Genomic DNA, 25,642 nt, shown 5'->3' on the forward strand with positions numbered 1-25,642 from the left:
GAAACACTGACATTTTGTAAAATGTACAAGAAGCCAATAAAACCTCACGATCTTCATGACAGCTCCAATTTATTTCGGCCATGTTTCCATTTCGATAACCACTGTCCAACGGTACGACAGCTTTTTGCACCATGTAAAATGCCCGCCTAACAACCCGACACAAAGCAAATCACGTCCCCTGACTGAGGCCGTGCCCAGCCAGACAGCAGCCATTTCACAAGAGCAAAGGATTCAAACAGGTTTTCAGGTTCTTCTGCTCTGCCGCTTCGCAAAAAGCGAAGGGGTTTGAGGGGTTTTTTTTCCCCTCATAGGTTTTATTTTTATATACCAGTGTATAAAAATAAAACCTATGAGGGGAAAAAAAACCCAAAAACCTTAATGGCGAATAATTTTTTTTTGGCATCGTTTCCAGATTTTAAGTCATTAGTTTATTTGTCATGTTTTGGTTCAGTCAACAAGAACCAAAAAAGGATTTTTAAGGACTTAGTAAGTCAAACTAAAATAAATAAAAAAGGAGAAGGCCTACACTCTTGACGTGTTTTCAACGATGCTGGGGCCCAACATCTGAAGCTGGACCCGCGGGCTGACTGGCTGGTCTTACCTCATTGTAGGAGTTGGTGGTCGCTGTCTCCAGGTACAACATGTTGGCGCTGAGGTTGAGCAGAGCTGCTGCTGTTTGCTCCACTGGCTCCAGGGTTTCACAAATCTCTCCTTCTCTCTCTGAAAGGAGTGGATGTGCACTACGGATGCAAAGTAGACGAGCGGGAGCTTCTTCAGGGATCTATGGGTAGTTGGTTTATAAGTTCTGGAGGAGAGGGGAGGGGTTTGCAGCTACCTGTCCAATACCTGACTCCACACTCCACACCCATCCCCAGAAGAAGAGCCTTCTGAGTCGGCCTCGGTGGAGCTGCTCGGAGGTAAACGTTGGAAGGGGAGGGAGGGAATTATTTCGATTTTGTAACTTCAGATCCAGCAGATGCAATGTCAGCTGCTGCAAATTAACTTCATTTGAGATTTTTCTTGATGCTTATGCAGATTAAATATGTTTAACCTAAAATATATATACATAAAAAATAATTCTAGACTTAAGTAAATCTAAATTCCATTAAAGACATTTATTCCTGTGGATGTTAGACATCTATTGTTTAATTCTAATATTGAATTGCATTAAAGCATAGCAACAACATACATTTGAATAAGGGGGATAATGAAGAACACGTAAACATGAGAGTGAAACACAGCAGGCTGCAGAGTGTCAGCTGTAGACTGGAAGAGGGTAAAGTTTGCATATGAATTGATCTCCTCTCCATCCTGTAATCAGTTGAAGGGTTGGGAGGCTCTTTGGGAAACAATGTGGCTCCTGTAGATTGCTTGTATCTACCAGAGATGACTGCAGCAGATCTGTTTTGGAAACATGCATTGTTTCTGAGTTGCTGTACTGGTGATGACAGTAGGACTGCAGCTCTCTAGAATCTCTGGCAATCAAACGCTCGGAACTGACTTCTTTCATTTTCATTTTTGTGAGCTTGACAAGAAACAAAAACATTTGCAGGAATTATTATATGCTTTGCCATGCAAAGGAATTCACGCTCCTTCAACGTTTCTACTTTTGTAATGCTACACAAATGTCAGTGACAGATTAACAAAAATTTGTGCATAACTGAGAAGCGGAAGGAAGAGAATAAATGCGCTTAGACTCGCTGTCACAACAAATTTTGTTGGATGACAAATTGTCCCAGTAAATAATAATATTGTTGTTTTGAGACCATTTTTAAGTGATGTATATTGATAATTGCATAATAATGCAACCATGCCCTCTCAAAGACCAATACATTTTAATTTTATAAAGAACACAACACTGAATCTGGAAGATATTTTAAATATGCACAAAAAACCCCCACAAATGAAATCATAAGTAAAATGGATTATGAACTCTCTCTAAATAACATTTCAAAAATATTAATCAGAATCGAAATGAACAAGCTCATTTCAATGTATTGTGCAATTCATTGATTATTGTGACACGCTTACATTGGTTTACACATTTTTAGTAAGTAAAAATCTCAAAATTGTGACAAGCATTTATATTTAGACCCTTACAATGCAACTGTCTTCATAGGTCAGCAAATTAGTGAATGGAGTCAATCTATGTACAAATAATAGATAAATATAAATAAATAAAGGTTTGTTAGAGAACATTAGTGAGCAAACAGCATCATAAAGACCAAGGAACACAATAGAGAGTGAAGTTGAGTGGAAGATTAGATTAGTGAAGTTATAAAACAATATTCCGTCTCATTCAGCATTGTTCAATCAACCGTATAAAAAGAGAAAGCGTGCGGCACAACTACAAACCTAACTCTAGAGGAGCGACAGACTGCCACAGCTCAGGTGGCTCAATCTGCTTACTGGACAACAATGTTATTTGCACTTTATTTAAATGAAAGAAAGATGTAAGTATTTCTGCTTGAAGTCTGCCACACACCATGTGACAAGCCATTTGAACTTTCCATACAAATGCGAGGTGGAAATGTAACACAGCACCTTGAATACATCCCCACTATGAAGCAGTCTTCTGCCCAGGTCCCTCTTGAAAATGAGATCTAGATCTCAACGGGGTTTACCTGGTTAAATAACGGAAATAAAATAAAAGCACTGTGGTGGCCGGGTCAGGCTGGGAGTGCATTTCTTTAGCAGGGACAAAGAAGCTGCACAGAATTAATAGGGGAATTGATTAAATTAAATATTGAAAGAAGAAAACTTGTTAGAAGCAGAAAATGACTTGAGACTAAGTTTGGAGGGTGAACCTCCAGCAGGATGACTAATTAAAGACACGTAAAAAAGAGTTTTCCTTTCACTTCATAATTATGCACAACGCTGTGTTGGACTATTGAATAACAGCAGAATAAAATATATCACAGTTTGTAGTTGAAACATAAAAATGTAGAAAGAAATCAAAGGGTCTGTTCGTTTTGTCAGCACTGGGTTGACGAGAAACGCAAGGCTAAGACAACTACTCAGAAACGTAGAGAAGAAGATAGCTAGCGTCAGCTAGTCACATCTGCTAACTGTCTAACATTTAAATAAATCAGTGGAAGAGAGAGCTGGAGGTGCCTTTTGCACCATGTTTTGAATCAGATATTCCTTTGGGGAAAATAAAAATGCTCACTGTTGCTAAAGCAATGCAGATGGAAGTACCTGATAATTAAGAATGTGTGCAGAAGTTTCCACTTTTTTCAGGATTTAAATGTGACAAATATTTTGGTGTTCAGTTAAACTCTAAAGCATTATTTTTCAAAGATTTTCTTTTATGTTAAAAATGAGATTACAATAAAGAAACAAGAAAAATCTGCAGACTGGTATATCCAGCATTAAAACTGTAAGCTGCAGATTGAGCAGTGGAGTCACCAGCACCTAGAGAGCAGAGCGGTCAGTGGGACACAAATCACACGCATTGCTGCACAGCCAGCGGGGCAGACGCTCTGGTCATGTGGGCTGAGTGATTTGAAGCTATCTGAAAACTTAAGCAGACCTATGGTGTGAATTTAGCGTCTCCTATTAAGCAACCACACCCTGTTCAGAGCCAGAGGCTACAGGCCTGCAGGTCAGCCTGATACAAAAGGGAAAAATCAACACTTGAAAAAGCTCAATCCAGAGGGCCGAGCCGACGCTTTGGAGAGAGACAACTAGCTTAGCTAAACAAACTTCTAATTAAGCTGAAACAATACAGACTTGTAAAATGCAGTTAGAGTATCTGGTGTTTGTTGTAGAGAACAGTGGCTTCATTCATGCTGCCGGATCTTTAGCTGTCTGATTTAATCTATGAGATGCTTTGTTCTGCATAATGTACCACAAGACAAGCCATCATTCAACTTTACCTTAAGATTTGAATTAGATCACATACATATAGATATATATACCGTATATTTCAATGTGTAATAAAAAGTAAGATATTAAAGGTCAGTTTAAACGGTGCAAAAATTAAATGCAACAGTGTGAAAGGATGTATGGCTATATAGGATCTGCAGGGGGATCAGCAAATCCAGGGGCTCAGACAAAAGAGGCTTTTCTAAAGTTTTTTTCCTCTTTAAGAGCCTGTTCCTAAAGTCGGCCAGATTAGTTTAGTATCAGGTGTCAAGCTGCAGTGTCTGGGTAGGCACAGACACCTGACCTAAACACACAGCAAGCTCTCATCCCGTCTGACAGACGCAAGCGCTCAATGGCGCATCACTTGGGTGGCGATCCTTCAAATCAGCTCTTCCATTTAAATCTACTTTAGAGCAGCGGTTTCCCGGTAATCTGTTGGCCGAAAATAAAACACAGTTTGGTTTATCAGAGAGCAAAATCTGCATTTGTTTGACCTCTGTGACAAAGAGGACTGTTACTGTAAATCCCTTAAAAACTGGACAAATTGACCATAAACCTCACAAATTAGTCTTTGCTGTCTAAAGACTTTACAAAACAAAAAGAAAAAAAATAAACAGAAGAGAGAAGACTGGAGTCAAACCAGAATCTATACAATTTCCTCTGGTGACTCACAAGTCAAATCCTGGAAAAACACGTAGAAAATGAAGACTTGTCTTTGGGTCTATGAAGTGATAATGGCTGAACCGAATAATCGGTTAATCCAATTAATTGGGTTAATCGTGATGAATCGACGACTGAAATAATTGCCAACTAATTTAATAAATGACAAATTATTAACTGGAGTATAAAGACTCAAAATAAGATAAATAAAACCTTCTTTGTCTGAAAATATATTCAACCCTAAATGTCAGGTGGTAGTTTTAGCTTCACTTGGTTCAAATTCTGTAAAAGAAATAAATAAATAAAAATAATCAATGTATTAAGCATGTTTCCTATCCAATTACTAACTGGTTAATCCAAAAAATAAACAGATCAGCCCTACACATGTTGATGTTAGGATAGGTAGCAAACATGCATTCTTTTCTACATTTCATTAAAGGAATACTCTGTTTCTGCAATTTAAACAAAATGCTTATCTTACTAGTCAAAAAAATTATTAGATTGTTAATTTGCACCTTTTAATGTATTTCTAGTAATGTATAATAAAAAGGCTCAAGTGGTGAAATGAAACATTTGCAGAAAGTGTTATGATTAATCGTCAGAATAATCAATTAGTAAAATAATTGGTAATTGAAGCCCTAACAGAGATCAACCAAAAGTATCAACTTAGTTATATTTGTAGTAAATGTTAGGAAAATTACCTTTGAATCATACATGTTTTGATTTTAGTAATATAATAAATCTGAACAAATGCAGAGGGAACACTTGCTGGATACAGATTTATAAAACAATATGTACTTGAGCCTTTAAATATCGTCCGGTTCCTTTCTTCACGTTTTAAAAAAGTACAGTTTAGAAAATAAGTGACAGGACTGTTCTGTTGGACCATGAGAAGCTCTTATGACAAACAGCTGCGCCTTAAAAACACCTCTTCACACGCCGGAGGCAAACTGGCGGAGCATTAAAACTCTCCATCACGTTCTGTTTCTAATCCAGGTTAAACGTCAAGCTGTGCTCCACGATGCTTTCAAAATATCAGAACTAAGGTGGGTGACCTCATTTCTTTTTTCCAAGGTAAAACGTAGGGAAAAAAACTTAAACATCTAAGGAAGAGTGAATAGAAATGTATCAATAGCTTTGACTGTTAGTTTATACTGCTAGGATAACAGCTGTGCTTTGTTCAGTTTAATAAACGGCGTAGAAAATGTTCCTGCGCTTCCAGCTCAGCGCAAGGGGGGAGGCGGCGCGGCAGAGGTGTGGCCAAACAGCACAAACCCCAACACAAACATGTAATTAGATCTCCAGGACGCCGTGTGTCGATTGAGTTACTCCGCGGTGAAGCCGTTTAAACTCTGACCTGTGACAGAAGAGGACCTCATTCTGTCAGCTCAGCCGCTGCATCTTCCACGCACAGCTGATCAGAGCTTTATCTCCCGGTTAAATCAGCTGTTTGGGCCAGGACAGAGTCTCTCTCCAGCCGCTATTCCTGCAACATTCCTCATGTTATTCAATCGTCTCCTCCCCCGCACCACCACCTTCTCTTTTCCGACCCCCACCTCTACCTGGAGAAGCACTGATAGATGGGAGCGGAGACCTCTGCAGGAGAGGCAGGTGCTGTGGTAAATTCTTGCCCTGAAGCTATAGAAAAGAAAATCCAGAATAAAAAGGAATTTCAGATTAAACACAAACCTTACAATGCAAATAGTTTCCCCCCGGGGTGTTTGAGCGGCATAAGAGTGGAGAGAGAGATTTTTTTTAAAAAGGGGCACACCTTTTCATGAGTGGAAGACGAAGGGGGATAAGGTGAGGTCGGGTTTGCCCACCGCAGCTTTTAATCAGAGCAGACTTGATAATAACAGTCGTGGCTTGGTGACTGGCAGGCTGCCACGGATGCTCCCTAAGTTGCTGGCATGCCAATCACTGAGCCACGCCCCTCTTTTGGAGTGGAGGAAAGTGGGTGGTGGGGCCATTAATCACCGGTTCAAGAGAGCACACGCCCCCTTGGGGGATGCACAGGAGTAACATCACTCAGCTCCTTAAACAGAAATTTTATTTGCTGTGGGTTTTTTTCTTCTCCCTCTCTGGCTGGACAACGACATTCCAACACAGGGAGGGGAAAACACACACCATCTCCAAGGAGCAAAACCGACAAGAGATCATGTGGCGCATGCTTTATTAAATACTTATAGGACATCTAAACATGCACTTATGTTTTCATCGATTTAGTTGAAACTTAAAACTAAACCAGTAAGAATAGTAATATTTCACTATGAGTGGAAATGTCTCTATTCTTATGGGATTCATTTTTTCCAGGGATGCACCGATCCACTTGTTTCACTTCCAATACTGATAAAGATATCTTTGGTTTAGTATCGGTTGAATCCGATCCAATACAGAAAAAGTGTTGAAATGAATTAAAAAGTTTCTCTCTCTCTCTCTCTTTTTTTTAACACAGATATAAATGTAGTGAATTACAAATGTATTTGATAACTCTGCACCAGTACAGCACATTTAAATACACCAACAGCTTCACAAGCGTGGCCAAACATGTAAAAACAACTTTAATTCGTTCAGTCAGTGCAATTAGGAGTATAGCAGAAAATGTAAAATAAATTATACAGCAATTGATAAAAACAATAGGGTGGCTACTTTACTCAAATGTGTAAAAAAAAAAAAAAAGAAATGCAACAAAGCGTCTTTCAAATGGTTCAGAAAGGGCAATTATGAATTCTAGATATAATGTAAAATAAATAAATATTCATTGACGTCGCTCAGAGCACAAAGCATAGAATTAGACTGAATAGAGCTGCCCTTATGGATCTGACATATTGTCACAATATCTGATCTAGAATTTGTTTTCAATATTGAGACCGATACAGATATTAATATTGAATCGGTGCATCTCTAGTTTTACCTAGCAACCACATACTATTTATAATAATTCAATAATAATGTAATGTTGTTGACTGTGTGTTCAAATATATGACTTTGTATTTTTGGGGTTTTTATGATGGAAAACACTTTGAAAGGCCTTGCTGCTGAAAATGCTACACAAATAAAATTTGGTTGGCTGATTGATTGAATGATTGTCTGTGTTGTTAATCCCGTGCGAATTGACCATGTCAGTAATTTATAAAGTAAAAATTTCAGTAAAAATTGAAGTTAATCTCGCAGTGTGTTAACATAATATCCAGGGGATCTCTGTACATTTCAGCTAAATCTCAGGTTTCGGTTGTACTGTGAGAATGCGCCACCTACACAGCAGACGTTGGGGAGTCATTTATTTATTACATGCTTATTCTGTGTAAATAGAGACAAAGTCTACTAACTTACTGTTATTTGTAAAACGTTCATACTCTAAATTTTTTCACATTTTGTCACAGTGAAATAAAAAATATCAATGTATTTTGCACTTGTTTATTTTTACATTATCATAAGTGTGCTGCCTTTTGTAAGTTAAGCTGGACCAGCAAGGTTGAAAACCGCACTAGAACGCCCCCTGGTGGATATTTTGTTTTGTTTTGATGACGCTAAAAAAGAATATAGATCCAAGATGGTGGAACGCGTCACCGAACAGTTCACGTTAAGCTGATTATCATCCTAATACGTTGTGTTTCAGACAAGATTTGTTCGTAAGTGTTGGTTAATTGTAAAAGCGATAATTGTCTCTTTGTTTTATGTAACTGGTGTAAATAATTGTACGCTGGAGTCAGTTAGAAAAAGTTTTTATTTTTAGCTAGCAGCTAGAATAGCTAATTTGCTATGTTCGTTGGCTAATATTCAGTTTTGTATGTTTCAGTTTATGATGGCCAAAGTGATGGCAGTGGTCAGAGGCCACTCTTCAATAAACAAGTAGAAAATAAACAAGTTTGGTTATTGGAGCGTCGTTGTCTGGCTGTCTAGCTGCTGAAAACTGGAAATCTCAGGGCGAGGACAGCACAATAAGTATATCATATGGACCCCTTAATACACAAATACTTGTTAGATTTTTATTTGTTAAAATCTTTGAAATTCACTTTCCTTTGGCTTCTCCTTCACAGTTATCCTGTATATTACGTAGTTTGCTAAACTGCAGTTTGTGTTTGTAACTTAACAAAATGTGAAAAGGTTAAGAGTATAAATACTTTTGCAAGGTGTTGTATACATTGAGGCTTCGTGTGTGACAAGGACAAAGAAAGAAACAATGAAAATGTAAAATTTAAACAGTTTTTAAATGTATTTTTTTTAAACAAAAAGATATTATGCTTAAAGTGACAAGTGCTAATAAAGCTTAGCCTAGTTTGATTTTCAGACTGGAGGGGATCGTGTGACAATCTAAGTGCCCATCCAACCATGAATGCAGTTTGTGATCTACTGTTCTCAGGAGCCGGGGGGCCACCCAGGTTAAACGCAGCTCAGTCTAGATGAGATAAAATCCTTCCTGACAACATTTCAGACAGCCACAGATAAACCGGCTTTCTCACAGCTCTGCTCAGATCCTCATTTACACAACTAGGTCCAAAGAAATTCCACTGCTAACATGAAAAATGAAAGCAGAAAGAGCTTTAGCATTGAAAGTCCTAGTGAGGTATGCTGAAAGTGATTTCTGACGGTGGGTAAAGAGACAGACATTACACTGTTCATGTGGCTGAAGGCGTCACAGCTTGAAAGAAAGAAAGCTACAGAATGTTACTTTTACAAAAATATATATATGTTTTACATTGTTGTTACAGTGTAATTTATGATCAAATACACAGCTGCATCAGAAACAACCAATTAGAGCCAGGAGGAGGGTGCTGCACTGTCAATCACCCTAGTGTACACCCTCCAACTTGCTCTCTGCTAGGTTACAGCTGGTTCACGTCAGCATAGCCTACTACAAATGCTAACGCTAGTTAGCACAGCCACAAATGACAGTGGATATACGGTTTTCCTGGAACAGCAAGTTGTTTCTCCACCATTAGCACATTGAGAAGCACATACATGAGATTGATTGACAGTCCAACAACCCTGGCTCTGATTGGTTTATTTTGATCAGGAGTGGTGGATTTTGTCAGATGCCAGCAGTAGCACTGGGAGGAGATAACATTTTTTCACAGATTGTCTATCTCTTACCATACTGTCACAACATGATGACAGTTTGAAGATGTGAAATATATTTTGTAAAAGTTCATACTGCAGCTTTAACAGGTCCAAAAACAGATTTGAACATTTCTGCTGTGTTTGTATCCTATAGGAAAAATCACCCGACTTGCTGCAGTGCTTATTTAAAATTGCAGTACTGTTTTGTTTTTCATTATTGCTGCTTCTATACGTCCCTCAGTAAAATGAACTAGACAGCAGGTACAGAGAGTCAAAAACAGCTAAACTCATTTCTGTGAAATCGGCATACTCACAGAAACCACGTCGTCTGGCTCATGCATCGTTATGCAGTCCATACTGATCTGAATGGTGTTCCCCGCTGAGCCATCAGTGGGACTCTCGGTGAAATTGAGCTCAATGGGTTGGACTGAATGGATGGTAGACCTAAGCAAGACAAAAACAAGAACATTGTTCATAGGCACTTTTTAAAAAAGGATAATTGAGATGGGGTTTTTTTTTTTTTTTTATCATATTCACTCACTGGTCCAGCATATCAAACAACTGGTTAAACACATCCTGACTGAAGAAGTCAGCCGTCTGTCCCGGCTGGCTCATGGTAGTAAATAACGAGCCTTCTCTCCAGGACAGCAGAGATGACGGATCCCTGAGTCTGCAAAGAGAGACATCTTTGTCAGTCAGTTATCTTACAACAATCAATTCTGTAACCAGGTTTTGTAGAGCGTTTTAATTTGTAGTTTTTATTTTTTTAAAAGGTGTGCAGTCAGCAAACAGAGTCAGAGTTGATGTGCAGGGCTGAGATGTGGCCACCCAGCCAGGGGGAAGAAAGGAAGGAGGAGTCCTGCTGGCAGCCATTCGTGAAGTCACATCCATTGTGAAAAAGTCAGCCTGCATAATACTGAATATTTGTACTACACATAATGGTGATTATGCACCATTCAGACAGAGGCACTTTGACCTGCTCCCCTGAAACATTACACCTGCCGCGGAGCCCAGCCCCACCATTGTTCCTGCTGGAAGTGGCGTGCACGCTGCAGTCTGAGGCGAGCGGAATTCCCCCCGTGGTCTATGCGATAGCGCTGCCACCGCTTCTGGTATGTGTGTGCAGCCGGACGAGCCCGGGAGGTGGGCTGATGGGGGCAGCCGTGATCCGAAGCTGGCACTATTTTAGGTTTTGGAATTCCCCAAAGCTGTGCGATGAAGGATATTAATACCTGACTTAAGAAACACAGGCATATCTAATGAAGCAAAAAATTCTAATTATCCGCCAGACACCCACGGGGGACTGTAGAGTTTCAGATGAGGGATTACATTTCAGCTTGTAATGTCAAAAAAAAAAATTATAATAATACTGCGGGTGCGATGTTTTTGTCCTGCTGATGAGTAAGCTCTTCAGTGTCACACTTTTACAGTGGAGAACAAGTTTGAAGCTTGAGTTTATTAAGTGCACCGACAATTAGAAACTTCACATTGCTTTGGGTTTAAGCCTGAAAGTACTTCAAATTGGATTCAGCAGGTTGGTAAATGTCTCCTCAGCTGGTTTTATTTAGCAACCTGAACCACTGCACACGAGCTCCACCACTATTGTTATTGAAAGCTGAATAATAACACTTCACAACACTAATCTGTCACATCTTTCTTCTGTTTATGAAAGTACAAAAACAACTTAAAACAACTTTTCTTTGACGTACAAGCTAGGACAACTAATTTTAAACTGAACTGAACTTTTATTCCACTGGGTGTATTAGCAAATGTTTTTAAAAATGACGAAAAGCTACATTTACCTTCAGCAAGTGCTTTATCCACCTGAATACCATAAATATTACAAAAAGCCGCTCGGGTTTTCTCACTAAGCTAATCGCACGTGACAAGCCTAGCATATTCGGCTATCTCAGAAACTCTTTAAGCTAACCGCACTAATATTAAAAAACATATAACTTTCCTACATTTTCCCCCTTAATTGCACAAAATGGAGAGTTTGTGTGACTTTGACGTATTTTTTTCAAACTACGGTTATGAAATTACCTGTAATGAAAAATGCAACGCACCGAACGGCCAGCGTGTTCGAGGATGTCCTTGAGGCCTGCTAATCACTGATTAGCACGCTAGGATTAAAATATCGCGAGATGATATCTGTCGCGATATGTTACGGAGTACGGAGCCCTCTAGGGGACATGGGGATTTTTTTTTCTTTTGCGTTCCCTCGCAATACTTTTGCGTTACCTCGCAATACTTTTGCGTTCCCTCGCAAAACTTTTGCGTTACCTCGCAATACTGTACTGGTCAGTTATGCAGCATAATTGAATACTGCCAGCCTTTCTTACGGTGGGCGCCGTACTTTCTGCTTTAATATAAGGTTATGTGAGGTTTTTCCATGAATGTTAGTATCTTTTTGTGAAATATCTGAAGTTTTATATCTTTCTTTAGGATAGAAAGGCACCACAAACCTACGATATAAACAGAAACCTTCCGTAAGTAGGAAAGAAATAAAAATACATTATAATTTGGACTATTTCTGAGTTATTATCGCGGGTAATAAATCATCTGACAGTTTTGATTGTGTCTCTGTTGTGTTCGTAGTCTGAATGGTTTAAAGAGCTGCTTTCAGTGCCGCTCCATCTCAGCCTTAACAGACATAAACATGCAGTAAAAAATAAATCGATTTTCAATCAGTGTTTTGCACCAAACAGTTAATAATAATAAACAAGTTTTCACTGAGGCTCTGTAAGAGCCATATGAATGAAATAAGTAATTATTGATATGACAGGAGCAGCGGCTTTGACACTTGTGTGGTGGGTGTGTCGATGTGGGCGTGACGTCACCAGGTATGAATGGGAAGGATACTGGCTTTGTGTGTATTAGGAAGCAGTGAGCGGGGCGGTCAGTCCTTGCAAAGTTTGGAACCTGATCATCAAAATGAAATAAATCGATAATTGTGACAGAACAAAGAAAAGGTTTGGAGTTGATTGATAAACGGACAGATGAGATTCCCCGCGTTAACCCAGTGCGGCCCTTTACCATCATTAGTTTGTCGTGTTTTTAATAATAAAAACTTGTTAACAGTAAAAACTGTTTGGTGCAAAACACTGATTGAAAATCGATTTATTTTTTACTGCATGTTTATGTCTGTTAAGGCTGAGATGGAGCGGCACTGAAAGCAGCTCTTTAAACCATTCAGACTACGAACACAACAGAGACACAATCAAAACTGTCAGATGATTTATTACCCGCGATAATAACTCAGAAATAGTCCAAATTATAATGTATTTTTATTTCTTTCCTACTTACGGAAGGTTTCTGTTTATATCGTAGGTTTGTGGTGCCTTTCTATCCTAAAGAAAGATATAAAACTTCAGATATTTCACAAAAAGATACTAACATTCATGGAAAAACCTCACATAACCTTATATTAAAGCATAAAGTACGGCGCCCACCGTAAGAAAGGCTTGCAGTATTCAATTATGCTGCATAACTGACCAGTACAGTATTGCGAGGTAACGCAAAAGTTTTGCGAGGGAACGCAAAAGTATTGCGAGGGAACGCAAAAGTTTTGCGAGGGAACGCAAAAGTTTTGCGAGGTAACGCAAAAGAATTGCGAGGTAACGCAAAAGAATTGCGAGGTAACGCAAAAGAAAAAAAATTCCCCATGTCCCCTAGAGGGCTCCGTAATATGTAACAGTTGCAGCTAAGCTGAACAGCAGATAGAGAACCTGTGACATGTCTGTTTGACAAAGAGAGCAGATAAAGGTGTGTTTTTACCAGGGCTTTAATAGTGTTAAGCTCTTTTTAAGTGTAGCTTTAATCCTCGGTCTTTTATGTCAAACTAGTTTAACAGTCATCTCATTATTCTGAATAAAACTCTAATCTTTCTCCTTCGGCATTTTATTTTGACCAGTGACAGAACAGACTGCATGAATTAAAGTAGAGCATCAGGTTTATAGTGAGAAAAACAACCTCCAATACATTTTTAAATCATTCACATCATACATGAACAGCTCAAGCTTACTCACGTGTGGCTTGCTCACTTTTTGTAATCTAATTTCTGATTTGTTAAAACAATAGATATAATACTACTACAACAATGTCATTCTTCAGACTAGGATGTACAAATTTCCCCTCACATTTCAACATTTAAATCAATAAGTTTTAAAAATCCACCCCTTTAAAAAAGAGGAAAAAAAATTATTATAACTGAACTTGGAAAAATGACATTTTACAAAGAACAATGTTGTTTAATGGAGATATACATGGCATAAAGTAATTCCATCTCTTTCTTTTAGGGTTTATTTCTATAAGATTTTTTTGCTTCTCTTTATTTCATGTAGCAATTTAGTTTTGCTCCACTGGTTTGGAGGGTGTTATCCCTTTTTCTCGCAGTTGGTTTCTCTGCGTTTGGGTGTCGGGTTACTCAGAGAGTTTTCCAGGTAGCCAGAGGCAAAGGCTGTTCAGCATCCACTTAAACACAGCGCAAGCGCCTCCAGACGAGACAGGGCCAGAGGTCACCGCTAAACAGGGACGGCCATTGTCTCTTGGCAGGTTGGGCACAGCGGCCGATGAAAATGCAATCAAAACAAACAGCCTGGGCTATCGGGGGCCCTTCTCCAGTGTCGTTATTAATCACTTTTCAAAGGCTTTAAGAACCGTCTCCCCACTCATCCGTCAGACCCGACTGGAAGAGGGACATGACTGCAAAACAATAGAAAGCCCCAGTGTCCCTTCCCTCATCCCATTACTTTTAGGGAGGCGAAACAGTTAAATGGTAGTGAAAACATGGTGGTTTGTTCATTCGGGGGATAGAATAGACACTTCTAGAGAAAAATTCAATCACAACAAAATGAAGGCTGCCGAGCTTTACATTCACAAAGACGGTCTGAAGTGCCACTGATCACAGCTTTACTAAGAAAAACTAAGAGGAGATTTTCTCTGGTCTTTTTTTTTTTTAACAGGAAATTTAAATGGCTGTTCTTTTTAACTTGATGTGCTAACAGACTGTGGGGACATTCTCTATTTCCATAGAAACAAGGAACGAACTCTGCTGGAATAAGCCTTCTGGTGCAGATTTGGTAAGAAAGGATGAACAGATCGACAAGTGCATAGACCTGGAATGAAATTGAAAAACATGAAGTGATTTAAACTACTGAGATGTTGGTGAATTTGTAATGATTTACTGCACTTCTAATCACTAAACTTAGATTATTGTGCCAATGTATTCCAGCATATGTTCAATTTCCAACTTTAAAGTGGAATATTTATATTTGTTTTGCTTGGTTTTCTTTATAGATTTATACTGTTTGGCTTGTTTTATATGTTTTTTTTCCTTTGAATAATAAAAGTTTTATTATTTTGTATTTATATATTTATATTTCCAATCAATGTTCTACCTTGATATTCAGTTCCTTACTTTTTTAAAAATAAAAACTAAACTAAATAAATACATACATACATACATTTTTCAGTAATTGATTTTATATCACTGTTCTTTATGGGTTTTGTATTATTTTTTTTACTACTGTTATTTATTGTTGTTTTTCTTTTTCTTTTTTTAACCTGTGGTTTCTTTTTTTTGTAATGAACTTTTACCTATTTTCTTCATTTTTCTATCAAAGTTTTTTAATTCTTTTGCATTATTTTTTGTTGTGTTTCTTTTATTTCTGGAAATATATAAATTTTTTTATTCTATCTTTTTCCGTAAGCATGTAGCTACTTCCAGATTTTCAGAATAATATGATTTAAGTTAAGTTTTGAGCAGTTTAATTTGCTTATATAGCACTGAGATGAGCATCTCAAGATAAAAGGGTCCAACTCATAACCAGTAATGTAGAAATATCAAATCAACCCAGTTCAAATAAGCACAATCCAATCATATAGGCAGATTTAAATTCAAATGCATACCGTTCAGTTAAATTAGGGCATCCAAATTCAGGTGGTAAAATAATACCAGTTTAATGCCAAAGAACCACTTAGTTTCTCATCACACAACTGTAAAGTTACCATAATGTAATGACATATCATCCTAATCATCACCTTGGTAAATAAAGCTGTCAAAGGGTTTCATGGACTGAGAAAAACCACTGAACGAGAAGCCCCCTTATTAAATACTCTTTGTTTTTTACATAAACTTCACGGTTTAATCCTCTTTAAATAATTCATCAGATGAAGATCTTTGGGTACGGTTTTGTGTCTGCTATCAGCCCTAAATACCCGTCCACACTACCACTGTTGCCATAGGTGAGCCACACATAAAAATATATCAGGACCAAGCAGCAGCTGAGGATCCGGGCAGACACCGCTGTCGTCAGGGCGCTTTGGACCTCCATACACACTCGGCATCAAACAAAGGACGCGACGTTCCCATTATTAGCAATTAACAGTTATTTCACCCCCCAAGCAAAGCTATTAAGACAATAGTAATAAGAAGCATCAATTTTCAGTGCATTTGTCGTTGTTAATCGACAGATGCACTGATTTCAGCCGGATACTCATGAAAAGTCTCATGATATCAAAACTGTTTACGCGAGTACTTACCGACGAAATGGAAACTCTGGGTAATACTGCAAAGCTGCGTAAGGTGAATTCATGTTGTCATGCCAAACTTCACTTTGAACCTGCTTGTCGTGAGCGCTACGTGAAGAAACACCGGTGCTTGAGCTACAAAACCAAACTAGGCTTACAGCAAAAACAAATGACCTCCAGAGACATTAATAGATTACAACTAAAGAGGCCTCGGTTAAAGTGCCGGGGGGTACAGTGCAGAGTGGAGAAAGTTTCAGAGATGTTTTGAATTTAGGTATTTTTTTTCTTAGGCTGTTGCGCTGATAGGAGGGGCCTTGGCTGACCCGCTGACCAATCCCCTGCTACAGTTGTACAAGATATCACTCACTCTCTGTTGCCAGGATATAGATATCAAGCAACTACATTTGACCCCTGTGCCCCCCTCCAGCCCAACACACACACACACACACGCCCACACACAGACGACTACAGCCCCTACATCCTGAAAAGCTCCTTCTCGTCCTCTTCTTTTCCATGTGCTGCTCTGGCCTTGTTCTGACATTTCCACCCAGATTCCAAAGCGGTTTCGGACAGCTGAGAGCGCGTCTGTTGCGTCACGCTTTAATTATAGATCCGCCAGCGCTGGAGAGAAAATGAAATATTCACTCAACTCCATTATTTCAGGATTTTTAAAGTGAGATTCTGTAGGGGGGGGGAAGGCTATAAGCAGGTTATATCTTAGCTACGGTAATTAACTCTTTTGGTGTCTTCATTTAGTATGAATGCAAATTAGTTTGTCCTTGAGGTTGATGCTAAAGGTTAGTCAGAGAGGAGCAGAGGTCAAAGCGGACTTCTCTTAAACAACTCCAACTTTATAAAATAGTTTATTCTGATGCTATTTTATAACCCCTTAACCGGTTCTCGCATTCACATTGAGTGTTTATTTACAAGGAAACAGGTGAGTACATGTACAGGAAATGGAAGTTGGAGGTGGTGCGTCATCATTAACCTTCCTATGTCAAGCAAGTAATGTGACCGGAACAAGCAAAGTTCCAGGTAGAAATTTTTACAATTAAACGTTCATGAAGATGTTCATCATGAGCTGAAGCATAGGCATTATTGAAATCCTAATATTCATTTTGACATTATTGTACATCTAAGGCAAAAAATTACTTAATATATGTTTACACCACTTTACCACTCTAACCCACAGGGACCAGAAACTTGCTACATTTCAGTATGTGCTTCAGACAGGAAGATCATCAGTGGCGTATCACCTCCTTCTCTGTTTTCTGTGTAAATACAAATTATTATTTATATATATATATATGAAAGCAAAAATGACAACAATTTAAAGGTTTACAAATACCTTTAAACCTTTCTCCATTCTCAAACTGTCATAGCAGTTTGAGACGGGAAAAGTTCACTTTGGTCTTTGTCCCACTTGGACTGGGAGTATCTGGCAGAATAATTTGCACTAAATTAAAATGAAAATACAAAACGTGTCCTACAGGTTGGAAGGAAATTAATGCTTCTTTCTTCTGAACTGTCCCTTTAAATAGAAGCACCTTTAATCATGTGCCAAGTCAGTGAAGAGAGTCAGAGGGGGAAACAACATAAATCAGCAAAAATGCTACATTACTTGTCTTCTCCAATACCTTGTCAGTTTAAAGCAACTATTAAAACAAAACATAAGAATAATTTGTTTTTAAGCTTGAGCATTTGTTGCTTTGGCCTCCATTAACTGCTATGTAGGCAGATACCGTGCCAAATCCCTGAACCCACTTCCCCTGGTCCGGACAGTATGGCGATGTAAACCTAGATATCTTGTGTGGTTTTTGGAAATGAACAGCAGATGAGTCAGCATGCTAAAATAAAAAGATAGGGTCACGGAGGGGGAATGATAATAAATAGATGTGGTGTATCCAGGGAACACAAACCTCTAAGCTGCTCCCTTGTAGTTTTAATAAAGATGTAAAGTGTCAGTCTTACCTCCCGGAGAGCCCAATCTGTACCTGGGAGAAAACACACAGATACGGCAGATCTTGTTAATGTCCGCCGGGCAGAACGCGTGGTCGGAGTAACGCTGCTCAGTAAATGTACAGTAGCGTTCACACCCAACGAACTCAAGTTTCACATGTATTTTACTGAGATTTTATGAGATAGACTAACAAAAAGAAATTCAATGTTGTGAAAATGGCACATGGCTTTCCATGCTATTTATAAATATAACTACATGAAAAGAGTTTTGTGCATTTGCACTCAGCCCCCTTTACTCTGGTACATCTAAACCAGGGATCTCAAACTCCAGTCCTCAAGGGCCACTGTCCTGCAACGTTTAGATGTGTCTCTGCTGCACCACACCTGAATAGAATAATTAGGTCATTAGCAAGGCTCTGGAGAACTGATCTACACAAGGAGGAGGTAATTAAGCCATTTCATTCCATTGTTTTGTACCTGTGGCACATCTAAAAACTGCAGGACAGCGGCCCTCGAGGACTGGAGTTTGACACCTCTGATCTAAACAAAAATCAGTGCTGCCAACTGCCTACACTCTGCGTAATTTAATCTCCAAACAAATCCAACAGTTCTTTTAAAGGCATGCAAAGTTTGTTAGGAAACATAAGTGAAAAAACAGACAGAAACACAGCAGAGATTTGTAAGGAAGCTTAGGTGTAGTGGTAAGGCCACTACACCATGTACGAAAAGAAACCAAAAATAAATAAAGAAATAAAAGCCATGGGGCCCTTGGTTGCAGGTATTCCCCTCTTTTCTCTCTCTCTGTCTCCCTCTACCCATTTCCTGTCTGGTAATTGTCAATGATGGCCATTACTGCCAAAAAACTCTTAGTAAAAATAAAGGGACGTAGATAAGACCTGACCCTCTAACAGTCTGGCAAAGATGGCGACAATCGAAGCAGCTAAAACAGTTCCTGGTAGCTCTGGAGGAGCTGAAGAGAAGCTGTTTGCCACAAGCTATGTAGGTCCACAGAAAACACAAAAAATAAGTCATTAAAACTGAACAATCTGGCTACAAAAGGTGAGTGCTAGCATGTTTCCTAAAGCAGTTGGTTGTGTGCTGGGGATAATCGTCCTGCTGGAACGCCCAAATGGGTTTAACACATGCTGGCCCATGTCAAACCAGCATGTGTTGTAGAAAACTTGGTGTATTCCACCCGAAAACCTCGGCCCCAGTTCGAAAGCATGTGTGAAGGCCAAGGGGCCTGGAGACCTGGAAACGGACTAGAGCACATGGAATTCTGGGTAAATACAACCCAAACATACAGATTCTAGCACGAGCAGGAGAAATGAAGCCTAGGCACAAATTCAAACTGGAAGACTCTTTAGCCCCACCTGCATCATCCAGTCGGCGTGTCCCGCTCATCACCGCTGACCTATCAATGCTGGACGAAGCCACGTCACGTCCAATCACCGACCAAGGCCCAGTTGATAAGGACCTCCATCCATGGCATCTTCCGCTTTCCAGCTGCGCTCAACCCTCCTCCACCCCTTCTCCACCTCCACTCTTCAGGCTCCCATCCTTCACCGACCCCCACCACCAGTGTCGGGTCCCGGGGGATGACATTCCTAACCTACATCGGGAATGCTCATCCAAGCTGATCGCAATTCACAGCTCAATGTCCTCAGCCGGGGCCCGAGCGCCAAAGAACTTTAAATTCATGCATGTCAATAAACCTTTTTAATCGCTGTTTTTTCCGTCTGAGTCTCTCCAGATTGAAATGGCACATTGTCTTTTGTCAAAGACAAAAGAGAAATCCTACAACCGCTAAAATCCGACGTCGCTCCATTTTTGTTGACATTTTGTGAAGAATGAAATTGCGCTCAGTGTCTTCTTCAGTGTGACAGACTGGCGACCTGTCCAGGGTGACCCCGCCTCTCGCCCGGAACGTTAGCTGGAGATAGGCACCAGCACCGCCTGACTCCACTAGGGACAAGGGTGTAAGAAAATGGATGAATGGATGGATGGATGGGTGGATGGATGGATGGATGGATGGATGGATGGATGTCTTCTTCAGTACGTCTAAGTTTTTGCAGTCTGAAAAAATTGTGTGGTTATACCCAAAAGGTTTAAAAGTCCAATAAACCAAAAGAGTCAAATGAGTTCAATCTGTTAATAAAACTGGGCCCTGTATGATATAGGTGACCAAAATCAAAAACAGGAAAAACATCCTAAGTTTTACTAGTTTTTTTATTTATTTTTTAAAATTTTTGTTTATTTCAATCAAAGTTGTTGTTTAAAAAAAATCTAAGATCTATGAAATAATTCCTTGAAATTGGAGAACAAGCCTAACCAATAAAACATGACAGGATGAAGTTGTTGAAAGATATATTAAAAAAGATATCCCCAATTTTCTCTCATGATTAATTTTCATTTTAATTTTAATTTTTCTCATTTTGTGACTTCTACACTGTTCTGCGCTCCTGCAGGTTGTTATATAATCCTAACTTCTAATCACGACAGATATTCCACTTGATCTACAACGGGTATACCACATTTGCAAACTGTGGTAAATAAATCCCAGCATTTGATTGCTGAACTTCAAAGTAGAATCGAAATGCAAACTTTTAGAGAAAAGTATAAATCACAGTTTCAGGAGTCATGAACAAATAAAAAATTCTTGTTCACTAAAGAAGAAAATATAAAACATATCTGTTGTACCTCCTACTAAATCCCAAGGGAAATTACATTCAAACCATTTTTTAATTATAAATAATTTATTAAATTTAATTAACAACTGAAATATCACTGTTTTGTGTTGGATATGCATAAGACTAATTGCTCATTCACTTGAAACGTCATGCTAAATGTAAAACTTTCTGCTGAATGTAGGGAGAGCAGGACAGCAAATTTCTACTGTTACATATCTTCAAAATACTCTCATCAGAAATGGTCAAACTTACTTTCGTTGTTGGACATTGTTTTTGGAATTGACTATAGCTTATTCCACAAATTTTCAAGAGGGTTGACATTCAAGCCAAAAGGAGAGTGTTAGCATGTTTCCTAAAGCGGTTGGTTGTGTGCTGGGGATAATCGTCCTGCTGGAACTCCCAACTGGGTTTAAGTTTCAGCCATATACCTTTTGATTGGAGCAGAAGGTTAATTATTATCCATCACTCTCTCCATTTTGTCCAATACATCAGCTACTCAACGGTCGTTTCATGATCCTATGTTTGCCATCTAGTTTTAGGTTTCTTGTCATTGTCATTATGGCCAAACTGCTCAACCATTAAGACCATCCAACAACAGAAGGTAGTTTACTTGCCCATGTGGGCAGCTCCAAATTCCAGTTGAGCTTGAATGTGTCAGTTTTGAAGCCTTGGTTCTTGATTGGCAACTCCCTGGCTTCAAAGCAACTTTGAAGCGACTTTCTAAAATTACTTGATTCACTTTGGAAAGTGAAACTTATTTTCCAGCATCTTCCAGCTTATTATAGACTGGAGACTCGGTAGTTTCTGGGTTCTCCATTAAAATGAGCCAGTTAATTAATTTAATCTGAAAGGGACAATTTGGGTCAGATAGTTGAAACTTTGACACAATTGTGAGCTTCAGCTGGACGATAATTGAAAACCAATGAATGAAATGCCATATACCAGTAGTGCCAAGAAGAACAGTCAAATATCCAGCCTGCATTATGCCGGGAGCAAGTTAATGGGTACAAAACACATGTGGTCCAGGTACAACTCGGTTAGGAATGTTTATCCGAATATCCGTGAAAGTGGATTTACATATTTGAGAATGTAAACCTAATTTGGAACCTGTGTGGATCAGAGAAAGCCTACGCTAAGACATCTGTGAACATGTATGTTGTTCCAACCTAGAGAATAAAGGTTCAAATCCAACATTTAAACTCTAAGTTAATGACATTCGAAGACACGATGAGAGTATTCTGTCACTATATTTCTCAGATTGTCCACAATCTGCTGTCTTGAATATCATTCATAGCAAACTGAATCAACAGCTGAATGCTTCTCCCTGGTCACAGCGAGAAATGCTAATCAGCTTGTTCAGCTGCTCTGCTGAAAATCAAAGCCAAGTTGTTGCTGACTGGTAATCTACTGTAAAAAAAAAAAAAAGCGGCTTGTAAACCTACATGGTACTTTGTCATGTTATGTTTTACTGCAAATTCTCTCTCGTAACCTCTTTCATTTGCCCACTTTGACTTCATCTGCCTCTCAACACAACAAGGGCAAGCTGACCTCCAGATGTCATTAAATCTGATATTTACAGTGACATTTGAAACCCTTACATCATTAATTACTCCAAGGCTCGGGCTTCGGGTCGCAGTCACTGAACCCCTATTACTTCATATCAGATGCATGCGTGTGTTTATGGCTTGGCAGCTACGTCAGTGACATCTCTGGTACTGTCATCAGTAGGAGCTCACTAATGTCTAATGTGGTTATTATTCTCAAAAGGCTCTGGTTAGGGAGCGCTAAGCTCTTAATCTGCAACTGTATCTGTAGTCGAAAAACACACAGTGGATGGCAAGCGGCCTGCGCGATTTTGCAACCCAACATCTCTTCAATTCATTCTAGCGTCTTCGTTGTCCTGAAGGCATTGTGCAGACCCATTCGCACAGCCTCAGAAATTTACTGGATGCCAGAGAGCAGTTGGCGGAGCAGCTGATGGAGACTGGCCCGGCGTTTCGCCGCGCTATAGAGAGCTGTGTTATCCGTGTCAGTCATACACACCGCACCGCGGACGGTCTCTCTCGAGCTGCGTGGGGAGCTATGTGGGCATACTTGTGCGCGTCTGTGTGTATATTCCAGTTGGTGACTAATGCAGGGGAACTCCAGATGAGTCAAAACTACCAGTGTCCGGTGAAGTGTCCGAGAGGCGACAATTTCCAGCCTATGGACTAAACTGCCCAGCAACGTATTGTCTGTGACATCGGAAGCATGTCAAAAGTGGCAGAAGGATGAACGGCACTTTGCAAAAAGCTTAAACTTTTAAGCATTTTGTAGACATAAATAATAAATGTTGTTGTATTCAGAGATGATGACTATGTGGTATTCTAAGATCTTCAATGACATTTGCACACTGAGCTGTTATTAACGTACTTAAGCGCAGCATTCAACACCGTTGAACATGATATAGTACCGGAGCGACCGGAGAGCTGGGAAGGACGTTCTGGTACAGTAGTAGACTGGTTTCAAGTTTTACTTAAAGATCAGAAACGTCTTAGTATCAGTAGGTAACTTTACATCAGCGTTAACAAAAATCTCATGCGGGGTACCCCAAAGTTCAATATTGGGCCCAGTCTTACTTTATATCTACTGCACATATACCCGCTTGCAAATAACAAATAAAATGACTTGCTTTGTGACTTTTAAAATGGATCTACTTAACTACTTTCAGCTACTATCATTCAAAGAAAACACAAGGCGATTAAAAGTCTCGGTGTATTATCTGACTTCAATGTCTGTACATGATGTCATAACAACACCTGGCTGATATTGCTACAATTATTATATGGCATGGTGTTCTCTGTATACTTTTTGTACTTTGTTCTATGATAAAATAAATAAATAAAACAAATAGCAACTTAACATGATTAGGCAGGATGTAGCTGTCTTCAGTTGTTTTAAGTGAAGATGCTAAAGCTGTCACATTTTCATTATATTCGCATTTTTAAACATTGATCAAATCTTTTGCACTCTTGGTGAAAACGTCAACAATAGCCACAGTGGAGGCTCTGGAGCTGCAGGTTGAAGAGCCCTGGTTAAGAAAAAAAAAGTAGACTCATGTGTTATGACCCAGTCAAAACCTAGATGTAAATATAATAAAGAATCTGTGGCAAGAATTTGAAAACAATTATTTGCATGTAATTTCAGCATCCAGATTTGCAAAGGCGTTGGAGATATACACACGACAGGTGGTTCTATTGACAATGACACTTTTAAAATTTGCAAAAAAAAAATTAGAAAGTCATGCATAATTTTCCTTCCATTTCATAATTTGACCACTTTAAATCATTCTGTCACATTGTAAAGTGACAACACTGGGTAAAAGAATTCAAGGGGTGTGAGGACTTTGGCAAGCTGCTAAGTGTGGGAAAACCGATGGAAGCATTTGAGGACAGAAAAACAAAAAGACAGCAGCTCATCTGTGACAACAAAAATTTATCAAAACATGTTTACACTTCAGCATAAAATCACTTCCTTGAGTGCAAAAAAAACAAATACTCCGTCCCACAAACCAGTACCACACATTCAAACCGGCGCTGAAGAAATACAACCGTGAGATGGCATTAGTTTCCCTTTGTAACCAGTTAAACCAGTCTGCCTTACTGGATCCCGTGTCATAATACGTAGCTTCCCAGACAATTAGAGATTCTTTCCCACGATAAGGTTTGTCAAAAAAAAAAATTTTTTATTATTTTTTTTCCTCTTTTTCCTCATGTGTGCCTTTTGTCACAGACGCTCAAAAACCATCTTTGTTGTGATCTTGAGAAAATCAGTCCAGCTCGAGGCTAAAGTGGCGGCACGCCAAGCAGGAACGGCCCGTCGCCCGTCCAACCACCTTCGGTTGGGAACCTGAATTGTTTGTTTGATCTTCATGACTAATAATTTGTCAAACGCCAACTGATAAATTAATCTGAAAGAAAGCCTTCACTTTTGCAAAATCACCTTTAGCACAGTACTCTAAAGATGTGCATTGACCAAGGTAGAGCACCGAAACGCAGCGCCGCAGTAGACTGCCTGCACCACCTTGACACTTTGCGCTAAGCTCCAATTTTGCATTAAAACTGGTCATCATGAGCATCTATGCTGCAGGCTGCAGTGCTTACATAGGAATCCAAAATGTTCACACCAGACAGTCAGGTGAGTATAGGGTGCTTTTTCGTTGACTGTGGCTAAAATGAGTTAGCAGAGAAAACCTGCTTTGTGATCACACACATCCATCACACTCGGAGCGTATACCTGCCGCTTTCACTTTCTGCCAGTTTTATGACAAGCAAACGGAGCAGGAGAATCGCTGCGACACGATATCCAACACCTGGTCTGCGAGAACCCTGAGAGGAGGCGAGTTTGCCCTGCTCGTTAAAATGTTTGGCGGCTTTTGGTGAGCAAACATCACCGTTTAGTTAGTCACATCCAGTCACGGTGACTCACTGTTTGCACACCAGGCAATATTTGTGTTTTCGCTGATAAAGATGATGGATTGCAGAACTCACTGAGAAGTCAGAAACCTACAGCTACTGCCGTGTGTGACCCATGAGTGATTGTCTTCAGGTCATTGCCAGAGCCGCAACTGGGAACCCTTGTTTTTCTTGACAACTACTTTAAAATGAGCTTTTCAAATTAACACCTAAACATTTTTTATTGTTCTCTATTTATTTAAAATAAAATATTGAAGTCATACTGGCCAAAGCGATTAGCGAGTTTGATTGTATAATGTTTTTCTGTATTTGTGTGATGTGATCTTTACCACACACCAGGTGAGGAGGGAAGCCTCAGTTTGCACATTCAGATTTAAAAATCACACAAAAAAGAAAATGCAGCTCCAACTTTAAAAAACT

General features: G+C 39.3%; 1 protein-coding gene across 4 annotated transcripts in view; it reads right to left on the reverse strand.

Annotated features, from left to right (window-relative positions):
• tp63 (tumor protein p63) overlaps positions 1–16,184 on the reverse strand; it is a 41,020-nt gene extending 24,836 nt beyond the window's left edge. For 3 of the 4 annotated variants that reach the window (XM_028026977.1, XM_028026979.1, XM_028026980.1), the window contains exons 1-3: positions 16,132–16,184; positions 10,130–10,258; positions 9,903–10,032 (exon numbers count right to left, since the gene is read on the reverse strand). In XM_028026977.1, the coding sequence (XP_027882778.1) occupies positions 9,903–10,032; positions 10,130–10,258; positions 16,132–16,184 (312 nt within the window). Of the gene's footprint in view, positions 1–601; positions 862–9,902; positions 10,033–10,129; positions 10,259–16,131 lie in introns of those variants that run through there. The other variant, XM_028026978.1, reaches the window with a different exon arrangement.
• Positions 16,185–25,642: the final 9,458 nt, after the last annotated feature.

The sequence above is a fragment of the Xiphophorus couchianus genome, chromosome 9 (genome assembly GCF_001444195.1).
Source record: "Xiphophorus couchianus chromosome 9, X_couchianus-1.0, whole genome shotgun sequence".
Classification (NCBI taxonomy): domain Eukaryota; kingdom Metazoa; phylum Chordata; class Actinopteri; order Cyprinodontiformes; family Poeciliidae; genus Xiphophorus; species Xiphophorus couchianus.